The sequence below is a fragment of the Carassius auratus genome, chromosome 27 (genome assembly GCF_003368295.1).
Source record: "Carassius auratus strain Wakin chromosome 27, ASM336829v1, whole genome shotgun sequence".
In the NCBI taxonomy this organism is placed as follows: Eukaryota; Metazoa; Chordata; class Actinopteri; order Cypriniformes; family Cyprinidae; genus Carassius; species Carassius auratus.
In genome coordinates, this window is record NC_039269.1 from 17,524,377 (window position 1) to 17,543,757 (window position 19,381).

At 35.9% G+C, this 19,381-nt stretch overlaps 2 protein-coding genes across 2 annotated transcripts; one reads left to right on the top strand and one right to left on the bottom strand.

Moving 5' to 3' along the window:
• The first annotated feature begins 660 nt into the window (after positions 1 to 660).
• On the top strand, positions 661 to 19,207 carry myripa (myosin VIIA and Rab interacting protein a). The gene is made up of 15 exons (XM_026206312.1): positions 661 to 878; positions 3,590 to 3,726; positions 6,906 to 6,977; positions 7,063 to 7,160; positions 7,259 to 7,339; positions 7,947 to 8,060; positions 8,172 to 8,346; positions 8,482 to 9,065; positions 9,819 to 11,306; positions 11,469 to 11,528; positions 12,506 to 12,691; positions 12,777 to 12,938; positions 13,654 to 13,752; positions 13,847 to 13,907; positions 19,123 to 19,207. Exons 1-15 carry the CDS (start codon positions 661 to 663, stop codon positions 19,143 to 19,145), a joined length of 3,558 nt encoding a protein of 1,185 aa, XP_026062097.1. The 3' UTR covers positions 19,146 to 19,207.
• On the bottom strand, positions 14,677 to 18,900 carry LOC113045719 (plexin domain-containing protein 2-like). Its single transcript, XM_026206314.1, has 3 exons — positions 18,689 to 18,900; positions 16,766 to 16,926; positions 14,677 to 16,646 (listed from the first exon to the last, which is right to left on the bottom strand). Exons 1-3 carry the CDS (start codon positions 18,795 to 18,797, stop codon positions 16,419 to 16,421), a joined length of 498 nt encoding a protein of 165 aa, XP_026062099.1. The 5' UTR covers positions 18,798 to 18,900; the 3' UTR covers positions 14,677 to 16,418.
• Positions 19,208 to 19,381: the final 174 nt, after the last annotated feature.

A 19,381-nucleotide genomic window follows, 5' to 3' on the forward strand; every position in this document is an offset into this window, starting at 1 on the left:
ACTCACAAGGAAATGTAGTCACTTGTTGTCACCTACTAGCATATCAATGTAGTTTCAGGAAGATTTACTTGAAAAATCACTAATGCATTTTTCCTGATTAAGATATTTCTTATTGACTTTGATTTAATCAGTTGCCTTCTAACTGTACCCTATAATCCCTACAATTCTGAATTTTAATTCATATCCTAAGGTCACATTGGTGTAATTAGGAAGCGTAAATCTAATGTCACAAACAAAATGTGCTGGTTGCATACCTCTATTAAATAGTGTTAGGTCGCTTGTCTCTCTGCTAAATGTCAAAGTAATTTTGCTCAGAATTGCTCTCTCCTCTCTGGAGGGTGCAGTACGGCTGGAAATACAGGCAGATTTAAAACGTTGAAGGGCAAATGCAGCACATCTGTCAACACACAGATGTCATGTGAACATGATCCACTTATAGGGCACTACAGCCTGCCTTACATAGAGATGAATTATGTATGTTTTTAATGCATCATCCTAATGCTCAGACAAATATGCATCAGTTTAAGTTTTTATTTAGTACTAAATATTTTAGTTGAATACTTTATATCACAGTTGTTTTTCAACTCTCTCTCTCTCTCTCTCTCTCTCTCTCTCTCTCTCTCTCTCTCTCTCTCTCTCTCTCTCTCTCGCTCCAGTGAGATGAAGAAGGCACTGGTTGAGGAGGGCAGTCGGTCTGTTTTGCTGTCACGGCAGCACAGGTTTAATGAGCGCTGCTGCATCCTCTCATGCTCTCCCTTCACCTTTCTGCTCAACCCTACACGTTCCTGCCTGGACTGTTGCTACAACGTCTGCAAGGGCTGCTGCACCTACAGTAAAAAGGACAAAGGCTGGCTGTGCTCCGCCTGTCAGAAGACCAGGTCAGTTCTGCCGCGCTCTCCAGAGCTGTTGTGAGCGTGAGCTCCGTCAGGAGGCTTTCAAAGGAAACACCTGCAGGTTAAAGGCTCTTGATGCTTCTGGTTGTTATCAGGATTTAAAAACTAGGGATTCATGATATATTGGCACTGTACTGATTATTTGCTGATGTTTTGCAAATAATTGTACTGATATTTTTTTAATTGGTGGTATCAGTCAGTATTGGATATTTAATTGTGCATGCTCATTTGTCTTAAAGTATTTTTTTATCTTTAGGTTACCTTTACCATGTCTAATTCTCACTTGAAGTGAATCTTTAAAAACACTAATAATTTAATAACACGGTTAAATATAATCTTTAGCAAATCTAAAAATGAATATCCATTTTTCATGATGTACATTATAATGTTACAATGCCTAAATTCACTTCTATCATTAAATGTATTTTTAGCAATTTTTTGTTAATTTATTAAGACAAATATAGAATATCATCGAAAAATTTTGTATTTGTTCATCTCTTATAAATAGACTGAGAAGAAAGAGAAATATTATATATATAAGTTCTGGTAAGCGATTACAATTTTTAATGTAATTAATTACATGATGTGGTGATTAAAGTAATCGCACATCAAATTTGGATAAATTACTCACAAAAGATAATAAGTCATTGTTTTTTGTAATTTCAGGTCTGGTTCTGTAAATTGACTCTACTGTGAAAATGTGCTTGTATTTATGTTCATATGAGTTGTGTGTCACGTATTTTTCAAAGTACCTTATTAGTCATTTGAGCATTAGTGAGCTATGTCTGTGTGTTTGTTTACACTCATGGTTTAATGAAAGAAAATAACTGTTTATAATGGAGTATTCTTGTTGAGGGTTCAAATAACACTGATAAGACAGTCATCAGGATTATTATGTATAATACAAGTATAGAGCATGAGTTGGCTTGCGCTCAAATGCCCTTGTAAATGTCACAGAGAGCTTTAGGTCAGAATCATATACTGAACCAAGACAGAAAATATATTTGCACTTCTTACATACACACTTACTGCGTACTGGCCTGCAAACCTGAAACCTTAAATTTAGGTTGAACCAATTTGATTTTGCTAACAAGTGAAGGCAGAGATACATTTTGGGTGACCTTCTGTCTTATTATGGTGTTTCTACTGATGTGATGTGAGTCTGAAGTGCTAATGAAACCCAAGAGCTTTACGCTTCACACACTGTGCATGGAAGGTCAATATGTCCTACAGAAGTCCTGCAATTCTGTGCAAAACATCACTGTATTTATTTATTTATTTATAGCAGGATTATTCCTTGTCTTTCCCGTCTTATACATACAAACTCACTCTTGAACAGAGATTACATCCATTATTGGAATTGAATTTTGATACTATAAACATCCACGCGTATTTTCTCTTTCCTCACATTATAAAATGAATGCTCATTCCAGTTTTCATAGCAAAGATCTGTGCATTAGATCATTAATAGTCTCAGCTTCAGACGTCACGCCCATGGACCGTTGGTTAAATGTCTGATGCATATGGGACACAAAAGGTGAAACACTTCAGGAGTGTCGAAGTCGTCATCGGATTGGTTAAATTATACAGGATTTCCACCTGAAAACAGAGATACCATGAGCCAAACCACTCACAAAAGAAGAAAGCTGTTGTGTTTACAACTGTGACGACGAGCGCTTATCAGGATAAACTAAACGCTGCATTTTCAAAACTATGTTAAATATTTTACGTTTGCGGCATAGAATCTCTAAAATATGAGAGTTTTATACACAGGTCTGTTATTGTGGCGACATTTCTACGCCTCGAAACATGATGATGAACGAAACGAACTGTGATTGGTTGTTTGCCTTGGCCAATAAAAGCTGCCAGAGATTCCAGACCTTCAGTGTGAAGGTTTGACTACACGCGAGACTATATCATTACTGAATGGAAGCGGGCCATTTACATTTATGCTACGCTTATAGACAGAACAGGTATATAGTACATGTGGCTTCTTGTCTAGTTAATAAAATAAATGAATAAACAAATAATTTCCATTTTAAGTCCATCTTAAAGTAAAATTCTATACTGTTTGAAAAAAATATAATTTGCCCTCTGGGAGAGTCTGTACATTATGGGAAAAGGACACAGAATGCTATTTTAAGAATGAAAACAACACTAGTCTTTACCAACAGCTCATATTTTTCTGCATATTTATTTAACAGATTATTAAAACTTGGTTATTGATATAATGTTGCTAACATAATTATTGATTGATAATTGTTGAATGTTAAAATTCCTGGCAATTTTGGCATAATCCCTGGAGCATGAGAATATTTTTCTTTTTGACAATATTCCCTACTGTATACAAAGTAAACAATAATCTTATATGTTCTCAGCAGGCAATTCCTCTGAAGAAACTCATTTTAATTTAAGCTGTTGGACTTCTGCTATCAGTGGCAATGACAACATCGAGCTCTTTATCCCTTTAGCAGTGAGAATCTGAATATTAGTGTAGCCTTTGGCTGTACAGTATATATAGTGACCTTTCTTTGTATGTTTGTGTGTGTGCTTGATTATAGGACAAATGTCACAGTCTTCATACTCATATGTTCTGCACTTACATTGTCAAAGGTTTTAATCAGTGTAGTGTAAACAAAAACTCAGGAATGCTCTTAAATAAGCATTATAATGTGGCCTTGTTCATTTATTTCCAGGCTATTGAAGACCCAATCACTGGAATGGTTCTACAATAATGTGAGAAGGCGTTTTAAAAGGTTTGGCAGTGCCAAAGTGTTAAAGAACCTCTACAGGAGGCATGCAGCCGAGCGTGGAGTGCTAGAGGAGCTTACAGGTACTTGCCATCTGGACTGTTATGTATGACCTTCCTTGAAAATAAAGGATGTTTTCACACTGTGACATTTTATAATATATATATTTTGGAGGTAAAAGAGCTGGTTTGCATGTTGCATGTTTGAGTTGCTGTATTTCAGATGCAATCTGCATTCAGTGGATATGTCAGTTTTAGTCCTTCAAGCCCTAGCTCTGTCTTTTTCACAGCTTATGGTTGCATGTGCACGCAAGTATTTAGCATTAATTCATGAGGGTTAAAACAAGAGCAGACAGGGCTCCTCTAGTCTGAATTGCCTCCTCTGTATCCAGTTTAACAGCTGCAGGATTTATGAGAATTATTCATGTTTATGGAGGAAGGGTCGCTGTGTACTTTGATTATGACCTGATAAATCCATTCCCTCTTGTATACCAAACATTTAAATAGTGAATTAAAATCAAGCATAAAAAGACTGAATATTATGGTTTTCTGGTGTACAGAGAGATATTAATCAGAAATTGAAAATGTAATAATTTACTACTCCCCATTCACTGGCAAATCACAGTAAACAGTTGTAGTAAAAAAAAATTACTGTGAAAATAAAGAAAGTAATAGCCAAAAATATACTGCTAGTAAACCTTATTTTTACTGCACCCTTGTTTGGATGTTTAAAATAATCTTGTAAAAATTATTTTTCTGCTCCATGTCATCTTAAATCTTCTTTGCTTGTTTTATTTTTTTTGGGGCACAACCCTAAATGAGTTATGATTTGTGCCCAGCCTCTGTTTCAGTTTTGCTGAGGTCTGTGAGCAGAGAATCAAGAGGAAAGCAGTTTAGTTCAAGACCAGTGCCACATTAAGAATGGATGACCATAAATGTGGATGTTTGTCACCTCAGCAGACCCCTGTACCCTATGATGAACAACAGCTCTCTGTAGAGGAGAGTAAAACCATTATACTGACCATGAAAAATAAAGAGCTTTGGCTACAAAACTTAATGCACTATGTGGTCAAGCTTTTAGAAATTTGATGCAGAGAAAAGCTAGGAGATAATCTGTCTGAGTGTAACATTGGACAAGTGCTAAGAATGGAACGATAAGATTATAGCATTATAGGATAGGTTTTTAAGCCGCAACATCAGTCTTCAGCTTATCTCATAGAAAAAGCTAGATTCATAACATTACTTTGATCTGCTTTCCTCAGCAGAATGTAGGCGTAAACACTGGCTTGAAGGAAAAGGGCAGGCGTTTTCAAATAGTGGAAGCCGGTGACTTCAGAGGTAGTTTGACCTTTACTGGCTCGAAGGGAGCACTTTAAATGGCTCTATAGTATGTAGAGCTGAGGCCATATTGATATGTCAGTATTTACTCAACAAATGCTTTGTCATCCAACAGCTTTCTGAGACTGAGACGGTGTCTGTCAAAAAAGGAAAAACCTGTCGACACTGCTATTAAATCACGTGTCTGAACTGGAAATGATGTTGAATCACTCAATTTATCACAGGAACAGTTTGTCAATAACACTTACAACAGAAATGACTAATGTTTGCGGTTGTACTTATTTTTTTTTTCAAATTTTTGACCCTGGACCACAAAACCAGTCTTAAGTCGTGTATATTTTTAGCAATAGCCCCCCAAAAATATTGTATTGGTAAAAATTATAGATTTTTCTTTTATTACAAAAATCATTAGGATATTAAGTAAATATCATGTTTCATGAAGATACTTTGTAAATTTCCTACCGTAAATATATCAAAACTTAATTTTTGATTAGTGATATGCACAGCTAAGAACTTCATTTGGACAACTTTAAAGGAGATTTTTTCAGTATTATGATTTTTGTTGCACCCTCAGGTTCTCCATACATCAATGGAAAATGTATTTATTCAGCTTTCAGATGATGTATGCATCTCAATTTCGAAAAATTGGCACCTAATAATGAGCCAAGACTTTATCACTCTTGATAATTTTATTTTCATAACAGAAAAAAAGAGTATTAGATATGTATTTTTTGGCATTTTAGGCATTAAAGGGTTAGTTCACCCAGATAGGAAATTTATGTAATTAATAACTTACCCTCATGTTGTTTCAAACCCATAAAACCCCCGTTTATCTTTGGAACACAGTTTAAGATATTTTAGATTTAGTCTGAGAGCTCTCAGTCCCTCCATTGAAGCTGTGTGTACGGTATCCTGTCCATGTTCAGAAAGGTAAGAAAAACATCATCAAAGTATTCCATGTGACATCAGAGGGTCAGTTAGAATATTTTGAAGCATCGAAAATACATTTTGGTCCAAAAATAGCAAAAACGACAACTTTATTCAGCATTGTCTTCTCTTCCGTGTCTGTTGTGAGAGAGAGTTCAAAACAAAGCAGCTGGATTTCCGGTTCGCAAACGAATCATTCAGTTCATCAAATCGAACTGAATCGTTTTAAACGGTTCACATCTCTAATATGCATTAATCCACAAATGACTAAAGCTGTTAACTTTTTTAATGTGGCTGACACTCCCTCTGAGTTAAAACAAATCAATATCCTGGAGTAATTCATGTACTCAAACAGTACACTGACTGAACTGCTGTGAAGAGAGAACTGAAGATGAACACCGAGCCGAGCCAGATAACGAACGAAAGATTGACTCGTTCACGAGTGAAGAACTGGTTGCATCGGTTTTCGGATCACCAGTAGTTCTTTCGGACAGTTCGATTCAATAAATGTTCGCGAACCGGATATCCAGCTGCTTTGTTTTGAACTCTCTCTCACAACAGACACGGAAGAGAAGACAATGCTGAATAAAGTCGCCTTTTTTGCTATTTTTGGACCAAAATGTATTTTCGATACTTCAAAAAATTCTAACTGACCCTCTGATGTCACATGGACTACTTTGATGATGTTTTTCTTACCTTTCTGGACATGGACAGTATACCGTACACACAGCTTCAATGGAGGGACTGAGAGCTCTCGGACTAAATCTAAAATATCTTAAACTGTGTTCCAAAAATAAACGGAGGTTTTATGGGTTTGAAACAACATGAGGGTAAGTTATCAATTACATAAATTTCCTATCTGGGTGAACTAACCCTTTAAGCATTCATAGCATGCAACATACACTTTCGAAAGTTATACATTCTCTGTAACTGAAAATGGATAGATTATGAAAGGTTATAAAGTTTCTTTGTTGACATGAGATGTAACATTTTTGCAGCAACAGAGGACAGCACTTATGAAGAGAGCAGCATGTATGAGAGCGACTCCACATTCTACAGGCAAATTGAAGGTTTGTGATCAAATCATTATTTAGATATGGTTTGTTACTGTACAGGGGCATATGAAAACACTTAAATAATTATGTCTCTCTCCAGAGAACAGCATGGCTGAGACTATTAATGTGGCACTGCTGGTGGCAGAAGAGGCCATAGATGAGGCCATCGCTAAGGCTGAGAGCCAGACTGACAATCAAGTAAGACTTTCCTATTAATAGATAAAAGATTGTCCATTCATTGCTTTTCAGTAACTTGGCAAGTGTGACATGGCAGCTTTTGACATTTGTTTTTGTAGGAGAAGCAGAACAAAGCTCAATATCTGCAAGAGCACAGAGAAGAGCTGATGGAGGAATTGGCCAAAACTATAGTACAGAAAGTGAGTGACACATGATAACTATAACCTTCTAAGGAATCTATGATCTAAAGAATCATATGACAGTGAAGACTGAAGTAATGGTTGCTGAAAATTCAGCTTTGCCATAGCAGGAATAAATCACATTTAAAAATATATTAAAACTATTTTAATCTATAATAATATTTCAAAATATATTTTTTTTAATATTTAAATATTTCTATTTTATTTTTATCAAAGAAATGCAATATTGGTAAGCATATTTTACACATATTTTACACATTTTATACTGTTTATAGCTCAAAGGCATAATTATGTAATACATATTTAAATTATTTATTTTAATGCTTTTAAAATGTATAATTTTAGATTATCCATTAATCTGAATGAATCAAGGTCTGTCTATCTGTATATATACACACTCTTGATTTGACATCAAAAAGACAATGCAGAATTGTATTATTTAACTTATGTTGAATAGGAATATACGTGTTGATATAATATTACATTTAAATGATTAGTATATGCTATAAAGCATTTTAAATTCTCTTAATTTTAAATGATCATGTTATTTTTCAATAGTCCGACACTGTTTGCATAAACTTGTTTTATTGGACTGTTTGAATGTCAGATTGTCCGCCGGAAAAGGGATCTGTCTGAGGTGAAGTCTGCATGTAATCTGGACCAGAACAGTGATGGAATCTCTCCTGTTCAAACCCAGAGTGCCTTTGATGCTTCTCTTTGGGTACAGTGACTTTTTATTTCTTTTAAAGACTAAATTACCTTCAATTTGGCAATGCTTTTGGATTGGCTCTTTTGCTTCAGTGTTTTCAATGAAATGTTTCCTCTCCATTAGAGGTCTCACTCAGCTTTCTGTCTCTTGACTGGTGAGAAAGCTGACCAGCATGCTAACATTGGGTCAAAACTTTCATCCCCTGTCATAAGTCATACTCTGGAAATGAAGAAAGAAAAACCAAAGTCTGTCCAGGCCATGCCTAGCTGGAGGAGTGTTGACCGATTGGACAATTCCAGTTAGATCCTTGACTTAAATCCATATCATTCTTAACTATAGTTAATCAGCTCTTATTGTTTATGACAGAGATTTTAAATAATTTTGAATTTTTAACTGTTGACTATCTGCCTAAATGCTGTATGTATGCCTTCAGTGTTCCAGAGTCCTGATGGTAACTGGATTGCTTATCAGAGCAACCTGCTCTCTCGACCAGGCCTTTTAACTAAGCGCAAAAGTCTGGTCTACAGCGTGTTGGAAAGAGAGTCTGGAGTGGTGTCAGCTTACCATGAGATGGGCTCAGAAACAGAGCCTGAAGCTAATGGTGTCTGGGGCACTGCACTGGAAGAGTTTCGGCATAAAATGTCTGCCAATAAGCAGTTGAGTTACCCAGAGTCCTACAGCCATCAAGCAGCCTTGCCTTTGAATGCACAAGCACAACATCTCAATGCACAAACCTTGAATGGTGACGCTGAGGACTCCGCTGGACAAGATGGGCCACTACACAGGTCCCAGAAAACTCTGCTGCCCTTTTTAAAAAGAAAAGTGCCACTAGAACACAGACGACCCTCATCCGCACGCCGCCCAAATATCATGGATATAAATTTAAATCCAGGAGGGGCTGAAAGCAGCGAGGATGGACTAGAGGAAAGCAGGATCAAGAGGTCACGGCGAAGAAGGAAAAATAAGAGAGAGGGGCCAGGGTGGAAAGGACAGTCAGTATTGTCTTTGGATATCCCGGTAAGAATGACTGTTTGTTATACAACATGTCTTGGCTTTGATTTAAAACAGGGTTTTTAAACCTTTGCATGTTCCATTTTATTTCTTGCTATTATTATATAAACAAATGTGCAGTTTATTTAATGATTTTTGACCAGTCTATGAAAGCAGAATGTAAAAACCAAAAATTGATATAATTAATAAAAATAAAAATAATTAAGATTGTGTATGTTATACAGTATATAGACACTATATACAACCTACTGTTCAAAATTTTGGGGTAAGTTTTTTTTTTGTTGTTGTTGTTGTTGTTGTAAGAAGTCTCTTATGCTTACCAAAAATATAGTAAAAAAATGTAAATTGTGAAATGTTAGTACAATTTAAAATAACAATTATTTGAAAGTACAATGTATACCCGTGATGGCAAATCTGAATTTTTCCAGCCACAGTCTTAAATGTGACATTATCTTTTTTAAAATAATTCTAATAAAAAATAAACAAACAAACATTGAAAACAGTTTTACTGCTTAATATTTTTGCATAATCTTTTAAATATTTGGGATTCTTTGATGAATTAAAGCATTTATTTGAAATATAATTTTTTTTCTAACCGTACAAAAATCTTTTTCATCAATTTAAATCATCCTTGCTGAAAAATATATATATTTAAAAACTTTCTGACCCAAAACATGTGAAAGATAATGTGAATGATATAAAAAATATGTATTTATTTATTATTTTTGACATGTCATGAATCTGATTCTTTATTGGCAGGATTCCAGTAGCCACCTCTCAGATGCTCTGGTGAAGAGATGCTATGTGAAACAAGACACAGACTTGCATGGAAAAAGACCATGTGATCATGGTCTGGAAGTAGACACTTCAGACACTGCTACTCCTGACATCTTGAGCTCTGGAGCCATGACCCCCGATCCATTTGGACTTGGTCTCAATGCTCCCAGCAATTCCAATCATGGGGCTCTTGGTGTAGTTGGATCTTTAGATCAAGAGTTGACCACCAAACTGAAAGAACTGACCAGTCAAGTCAGAGAAACGCAACTTTCTTCCACTGATGATGAACTGGACAGGTGTGAGTATCAAATGTGGAATGAAGAAAGCGAAACAAAAGAAAAAGTGAGAGATGCTACAATTACGATTGAGGCTGCTTCAAAAGAAAGTTCAGATGGAATTGAATTCACAAATCAAATGAGATCAACTGAGATGTTGAAAGAAGACGATCTGACTTCCAAATTGAGAGAGTTGACCAGTCAGGTCAGTGAGACATTACTTTCTTCCATTGAAGATGAACTGGACAGGTCTGAGTATCAAATTGAAACCAAGGGTAAAAATCTGTCAATAAGAACTGAGGTGCTGGGGAGAGATGACAGGACAGATGGAAACAAAATGATACAATATGATGAGAAATCCCCAAACTATGTAGAGATGGTTGAAAAATCAGAAGAAGAGAGATCAGAGAAAACTGTGGCAAAACAGGCAAAATGTGAGCAAAATGACACGGGTGAGACCCAAATGTCAGAAGAAATTAGCTCTGTGAGCCAAAACCAGACACTTGATGAGACAAATACACAAAATGAGATAGTTAGAGAGAGAATTGAAGAGAAAAAGAACAAGGGAGAAGTGCAAACTGAAGAGAAATATGCAGAAATAAAATATTGTGGAAGTGCATTTGAAAGTCAGCAGAGCAGAGATGAGAATCCCGAGATGGTTGATCACACTGAGGATCAGGAGGTGTTATCCTGTGAACTGGCTTTGAGTAGATTGATAAGTAAAGATGGAAAGATGGAATTTGATAGGATCATTAATACTGTAGTGAAGGCTTTGGGTGATATGGAAGAACATATAGAAGCTTACACTAGTGAGGGGGTATATTTAGACAGAGAGAGAAGTGGGGGAGAGAAACATGAGATGATGGAAGAGAAGGAGAATATTACTGAACAGGAAACGGATGACACGATATATAAGGGATGCTTTGTTGGTGGAAAATCGAAGGTGGTGCAGGAAAAAGAAATGAAGGAAGAGGGCAAGATCAATGAAGTTGTGGCACTAAAGAGCAACATTGAAAATACCAAGGAGAGAGAAGACAAACAATGCAGCAAATCACCAGAAGAGAGAGATCAAGAGGAGGATGGCAATAGTCAAGGTGACTTGATTAAAAACATGGAAGAACAGAGGGACTCCACAATTCAACACAGCGCCCCATCTGGTCAGGAGGAGTATCTGTCACCGGAGGAGATCTACAAGGTAATAACTTCCTACAGTATAATATACTAAACACTACAGGCTGAAGTAACCAGTTGCTCACAACTAACATGCTTTTATTTAATCTGCTTAACCTGTTCCTCTGAAGCTCTTCTTTATTATTATTTCTTTCTTTGTCTTCTGCCTCTATTTGATCTTTATTAGGATGCAAACATGCTGGACATAGAGAAAAACCTGCATTTAATCTCCAATATACTACAGCAGGTGATGACTGTACGCTGATATGGACAGTATACTGTTATTTCTGCACTCATAATTTGGCTACTGAACCTGTTCTCTTGTTCTCGTTTCTGTTTTCATCTGCTATCTGACACTGGGCTCGTTATTATTTACATGATTATGGCTGCCACATAAAAAAGTGTATTATAATATTCTATTTAGATTTAAACAAGTTGGGTCAAAGGTTTCTTTATTTTTTACAACATGGATATGTTGGTTGAACATATTGAGCCCAAGCAATGGCCAGTCAGAGGTGTTTAAATCCACTCAGTAATTCTCCAAACGGCAGATTTGTTTTCAATGCAAGCTCACTTGCAAATCATCTCATTATAACCAAAATGTAGACACAGTGTGAATAAGTATGGAAGACAATTTCTGTTACATAACCAAAAAAAAAAACACAACAACCATAAATTGTAAATATTCTGACATACGAATTAAAAATTATGAGATAAATGACTAAATCATAATTTTTACTTTTCAAGCTTTTAGTCATAGTTATGAGATAAAAAAGTAGAAATTATGACATATTAAGTCATATTTGAGATAAAATCATTACATAATCTGTCAAAAATTAGATATTTTAATGTAAAAATTTGATATTATAATGTAAATCTCATGACCTTTTTGTCTTTTAATTGTGACTTTAAGAACTAGTTAAGATTTAACAAACCATTCTTATGTGGTTGGTAATGGGCTTACCGGTACATAAATAATTAATTCAGTTTCTAAGCATGTTTAAGATGTATAGCCTACATAAAATATATGGCATGCATTTGGTCCATCCAAAAAAATAACATGTAAATGTCAACTGTATTTATTAAAATCAGTTTTTATGATTTTGCTAATGTAGTTGTGGTCACACTAGACTTGCCCCATGCCCCATTAATTTCCATTTATATGAATGTGAATGTTAATGTGTAAAGTTACAGTACCTTCCTTTGTGTATTTACCGTGAATAGAAATACTCAGCAGCATCACTATGCAGCATCACCACTGAGGTGCTAAAAGTACTGAACGCTACTGAGGATCTGATTCACGAATCTGTGGGAGATGGACGATGCCAGTCAGACCACAGTGACATATCGATCATTCCCCCTGATGAGGCCAAAAGACTGGACGAACAGCTCGGCAGACTGGAGGAGAATGTACAGATTCTTCCTGAGATCAGCATTTCTCACGTCATTTATGAGTTGCTGTTCAATTTATTCTAACTCATTTCACTGTGTGCAGGTGTATGTGGCTGCAGGGACAGTGTACGGGCTTGAGGCTGAACTGGGGGATCTGGAGGAGTGTGCGCGCTGCATCAGTGGATCCACCACTGAAAGAGAGCTCGCTCATCTAGAGGACCAGGTGGCTTCTGCAGCAGCACAGGTGCAGCAGTCTGAGCTCCAGGTGTGTTCCGCCTGGGCGCTGTACTCTCTCTCTTTTTCTGAATCTCAGCAGCAGCATCTCATACTGTAGCTCTGTAGATGCATCATTTCATATATATATATATATATATATATATATATATATATATATATATATGAAATATCTGCCGGCGATGCAGATCAAGCTCCTGCTCCGGTTGTACAAGAACCGGACAGCCCTTTTAACAGAGCTTTTTTTCAAATAACGAAAACAATTTAAATAGTTTAAGTAAACAAAAACATTTGTTATGTCATAAATATATATATATATATATAAACCTTAAATGGAAATTAGAAATGTTGCTTTGGAAATTAACTGGGAAAAAAACTGAAAAAAATTGAGAAAAAAATATATAAAAATGACAAAAGAACTTAACAAAATTTCTAAATTTGTAATTAAAATTTAAATGAAAACTCAAAATATAAGGATAAAATGAATAAAAAAAATAATAAATACTACAAGAATATAAAAATAATATTAAAATAATGTAGATTTCCTGAATACAGTTTATACTATATACACCTGTATATACGGTATTCTACACATACTGTATAAAATTATGCAAACATACTAAGCATGGTTTCCTAAAACTGCCAGTAACATTTCATTTAACAGTCTTTCCTCAAAGCCTTGCTGTTCACAATCAAAGCAGTCATTTTCATATCGTTTTGCTTTGATCTGTGCTTTCCCCCCCTAGGTTTCAGACATTTGCTCAAGAATTGCTGCTTTGAAAAATGCAGGTCTTAATGTAACTCCACAGACCCAATTTACCAAGGTCAAGACTCCAAAAAACAAGGTGTTGTCTTCATATTTTAAGTAATATTCATACACATATTCCTAAATGCTCATGTGACATTATGACTATAACTGTCGTAATGCTTTTGTTTCAGACACAAACCATTGGCTCGTCTCGGAAACTGAGGAGGCGACTGCCAGCACCTCCAAAACAAGGTAAGAGCTACTCATAATCAAAACTGACAACTGGCATATTCAAAAAAGTGTAAGTAAATGTGAAATGTGTTATCAAAAGAAATCAAAGGTCTAAAATAGTTAAAAACATGCATCTGTTGCTGAAAATGATTTTAATTTGTAAATTTCAGATAAAGAAGCATAAAGAGGATAGTGGGATACATCAGCAAGCATCATCACAAAGTAACTACAAACTTAAAAAGCCACTGATCACATGTGCCTTGAAACTCATGGCTCATGGATAAGTTTTTATGGACTCAAGCTCTAGCAGACAGATTCAAATAAACTGATGTATCACTCATGCAGTGATGTACGGAGCCCCGCAGATGACATGCAAGAAAAAATAAATACATTGTGCGCACAATTTATTAATTAGTTCCCTCAATGTACTAAAGCGTGCACACGATTACTATTTCAATCAGGACCACTTCCTTCAAGTATATTTATGACAATTATAATTACATACAGTTAGTGTAGGCGCTATGGTTATGTTCTGGGCAACACTCCACACGCCTGTCCATGCAGCCATGCTTGGACAGAGTGGGGAGAGCAGCAAGACAAACCCCCCTGGGGTACAGAACAGAACCATTATAAGCATACATAATTACAATTCACAATTACATGAGTTGTAAACAGAATGTGACAGAGACTGCTTCCAATGAAGAGACTGTAAAGAAAGAAGTTAGATCGGATTACAGTTCAGTTGGTGGAGTTGGGGTTGGAGGAGGGAGTTAATTGCAAGCAGCGATGCGATGGAAGAGACACTGAAGAATGGGAATTTAAATAGACCGCAGGTGAAAGGTGTCAAGACTGGATTGGTACACGTTAGGAATGGCTGACCGTCAGCTGATGCAAGTGTGACTAACGTGGCCTGACTGATCTAACGCGATGCTCAATTGCGTTCCCTCCATTTGCTAAATCGTGCGCATAATCTATAAATCGAGTGAATGAAATAGTAAATCGAGGGAATGCAATAATAATCGTGTGCACGTTTTAGTACATTGAGGGAATGAATTAGTAAATCGTGCACACGATTTAACCTAATATTTTTTCCTGCATGTCATGTGCGGGGCTCTGTAGTGATGCCATTTTACACAAACAAATAACTCTTGATTGCTTTATTACCTATCTCCCCTCATAATAAATAATCTAAATAATAAATAAAATGTAAAATTATACTATGATGTGGGGGTTTGTTTTAGCATATTTGACCATTACTGTGAATCAAGCTCATCATCAAATAAAGCCTTTAATTAAAAAAAAAAGAAAAGGAATAGTTTACCCTAACATGAATATTCCGGACTTTTTTACTTACTCAAAATCGAAAACAGTTTTATTAAAACATTTCTATTATATGGAAAAAAACAACAACAACATTTAAGGCATTTCTCAAAAAGTTTTTTTTTTATATTCTACAGATGAAAGAGATGGTGCACTATCCCTTATATAGATTCATTTGAATGCCTGACCAAATATTTCTTGGATTAATCTTTCTGATTTAGAGTAGATTATTCTAGCCATGTGTCACCTTTCATGCAGAAATGTATATGTGCTGATAATAGAGAAGTATACAAATTACTGTAAAGACATTGATTTATTGTAAAGTGTAAATGATCGGTGTAAATTAATGGATTTTTGGTTTGATATTTTAATTATAGTACATTTTCGTACACATTTTTTGTGATGTTTGTTGTTACTGCTGTTGAATTGAGTTGTCCTGATTACAAACAGAATTATGTTATGATATTAATTTACTGAAATCATCAATATAACATTTGAGTTGTTGAGATCTATACTTCTGTTTGAGAATATTTCAAACATACAAATCAAACTACATATTACGAAAACAAAGCACAGATATTATGAAGACATTAACTGAGGTATGTATGGTTACTATTGCAACTGGTGAGATTACCTTGGATGTGTGTCCAGGAGTGTGTGTGTACGATCAACTCTTCAAATATATCTCAGTGTTTCTGATACACTGCTATATATTTGAATCAAGAATATTTTAAAGAACTATCAAAGTTTTTAAGATTCTTCTATAACAGTACCTTAACATTATCCACATGAATTTGGAGTATAAATATATTATTAATAGCAAAATTATATAGTTCAGGCTTCCCTGTTTTACACAGGACGTACTGTGAGGGGTTTGTAATAGTAATTTGTAAAGGCTTTAATGACCCATCTGGTTAGAAGAGATAAACCAACAAGGGGACTCTCAGGAACATTTTCAGACGGTGGTTTAAAGGGGGCCAGTAAATAAAAGCTCAGATGTGAAGGTTTTCTCTGAGCGCTGCAATTCCACTAGCTTCACTGTGTTGGAAAAAACATTATGTATCCACAATGTTTACATTGCACTTTGGTGTAATGGTGCAATAGATCACTCACATTTCAAGTACTTGCTGCTATAAGGTCAAACAAATACCACATTCATCCCAGCATCCAGTGCAACTTCCTCTCAAAAACAGAGGAGCTAATTCATAAACTTTAGCGATGTTCCATGATAAGGAAATGTTCTCTTTGGTCAGCCACAATAAATCCTTCCCTCTGGTCTGTCAGAAACAAGCTCTCTCTCCTGTCTGACACGAGAAAACTGCCTCTAGGGTCCATCACAATGAATCCTTCTCTATCCTGTCCCATGGCCTCTACCTCTGCATATGACGGGTGTCCTGAACCCCGTCGAAATTTCATGGCAGGCCAGTGTGTTGGTCGTCTCTAGATATCAAGAAAAAAATTCAGAACAAACTTTTGAATGGTAGTATACAGTATATTAATGTGCTTAAAATATTTTTTTCATTTCCATTAGCTGTATATGCTTTAGTTATGGAGTTCACCTCGATGAAGAAGAGACTGGTGCTGGAGGTGGGATGATAGTACATGTATATAGTGGCCAACACAGCAACCACCATGAGGACCATAGTTATGAGGATGCCTATGAGCAGACCAGTCTGCATCTGCTCCTCTGTTTGCTTCTCTATAATGTCCATCTGAGAGTCTGAAAGAGAACACAAGAGGATCTTTACATTTTCTGAAAAAGATATGTGAGTGGCAGTGGGTTCTGGAGTTCCTACATGGTTACTAATAGGTTGCTATTGGTCCGGTACATGACCCATAATGACCCATAATGAAAATTTCCAGTACCTATATGTGTACTGAACAAACAGTGTTGTTTTAACTTCTGCACAAGTGAAACTTCATTGGATACGTCCAGTTCTGTTGTTACTTTTAATAAGAAACAAAGTCTCATCTTTCCAATTTTCAATTTATTTATTTTTTCAGTAAATTTAAACAATAAATGCTGTTTTGACGCTCGTTGATGTGGCGTGACAGACGGCTGAATAAACGCCTCTGTTCACTCGCGAGTGAGCGTGATCATCCCTTCCTCTTAGCTACTAGTTTTAACTGCGAAATAAACATGAATGAACATCTCATGCCTCATGTTATCACTCAATCAGTGTTTCAACCGTGGAAAGATGCCAAAACAAAACATCATGTAGCATTTCATTTACCTCAGGACAGTCATCAGTGTCCACAGCTCATTCGTTTGCAAGAGAAATTAAGTCTAGAGAAGAGCATTTCGTGAAATATTAGACTATATTATATTTTACTTTATCTGTTAGTGATGTCTTAATTATTTAATGTATGTTTAAAAAAAAAGTCAATTATGAAACAGTTATGACAGCCACTGTGTGTATTTGTGGGTTGTTACAGTTAAGTGTTTTTTTAAATGATTAAAATACATGCAATATTGGTACTATATTTTTATCTTCCATCATCTAATGAATATTTAAAAACATTAATAGTTTGATATTGTAATTAATTGTAATCTCAAAATGAAATATAATTTATATAAAACAAATTTTGAAAATTAAAAAAATGAATAATGAGCAATTTACATGCTTGCATAAACGTGTTGATAATTATATTTAAAAATAAATAGTTATTATATTTCAGTTTGGGCTCTGTTGTTAACCTAATGTTAAAGGGCTCAGTATTTAGAGCATAAGCTGTGGTAGATTTTTATCCCTTGGAAAATTTTAATTATAATAAAATTTTTATAACCGTGAACTTCTTTTGGACTGAAGCATTGCAACACCTGCTGACTGCAATTAAAGCTCTTGAAAGATCAAAGACCATTTTTAATATAAATCCGACTGGATTTGACTGAAAGATGAAAGTCATATACACCAAGAGTGCCTCAGCGGTAAAACACAGCCTAATTTTCATTTTTTTGGTGAACTAACCCTTTAATGAGATGATAGAAATCATGTCATTCCAAACCTTTGTGACTTTATTTCTTCTGTGGAACAATAAAAGGTGATCATTTTCCCCACCAAAACAGATTGGTTCCCAACATTCTTCCATATCTCTAAAAGACCCATGTTTCAAAGATGAAAGAAAGTCAAACATGGAACCACATGAGGGTACAGTAGTAAATGATAACAGAATTCGACAGAATTCTCATTACAAAGTAACATTGCAGCACAGAAACCACAAGTTTTCAGTGTTAAACATATACAAAAACTAGAAGTTTATTCTGCAGATGAAAGGTCAGATTTTCATTATGGATTAAGTGTCACGTTGTAAAAGGTTATGGCCTAAGGAAAAATGCTGTACAGGTGTCAGTTTTGTTTTGGTTTGTAGGGCTCTTATAATTAGTCTCATTTTAAGACCTCATTTGGAAGCAAGATAAATAATGAAAAAAATAAAAAGTATCCTCTCAATGATCTGCAGGACATCGTAAGACTGATACATACCGTCAGTAAGAATGCTGGTGGGAAGGGTTCTTATGAATAAGGGTGTGCTGGCGAGTTTGGTGGTGACTGAGGAAGCTGATGTGGGTGATGTTGTTGTAGTTATGGACATATCCGTCGCTCCTGTCTGCGCCGCCGGAGTGCTGCTTCTAATGACAGGCTGCTTTCTGTCACAGCCCTGGCTCTTTATCTTAAAACACAACTATATTAAGTTAGTAAAAATGGGAGATAGTGGAACAGAGGAACAAAAGTGGAGGATGTAATGCATCTGTTCACCTCAGTTAAGCACCCACTGTCAACCCAGTCCTGACGATTCTGGTCAAAACCACTGGAACATCTGCAGGAGAAACATGATTTGCAGCTGTTAAGTCCCTAGCCTTAAAGTTGAAGCACACTGCACTGAATCTGTTTGACTATTCAAGTGTGTACCTCTGCAGGCGACTGCACCAGCTACAGCTGAAGCCGATCTGAGCTGTAACACACGTCTCACAGCTGGAGAACTGAAGGCAGGCTGACGGCAGGAGGAGAGACGTGTGAAAGACATGAACACTTTTCAAGTCCAGTCATGGAAAACAGCACTGGTCTTTATATTAGGAAAAGATATTAGAGTTCTAATCAGAGCTATTTTCCATACATGAAACATATTCCTTCTGAGATTAAACTAGTGCTGTCAGCAGTTTGGACTTACTTGGTAGA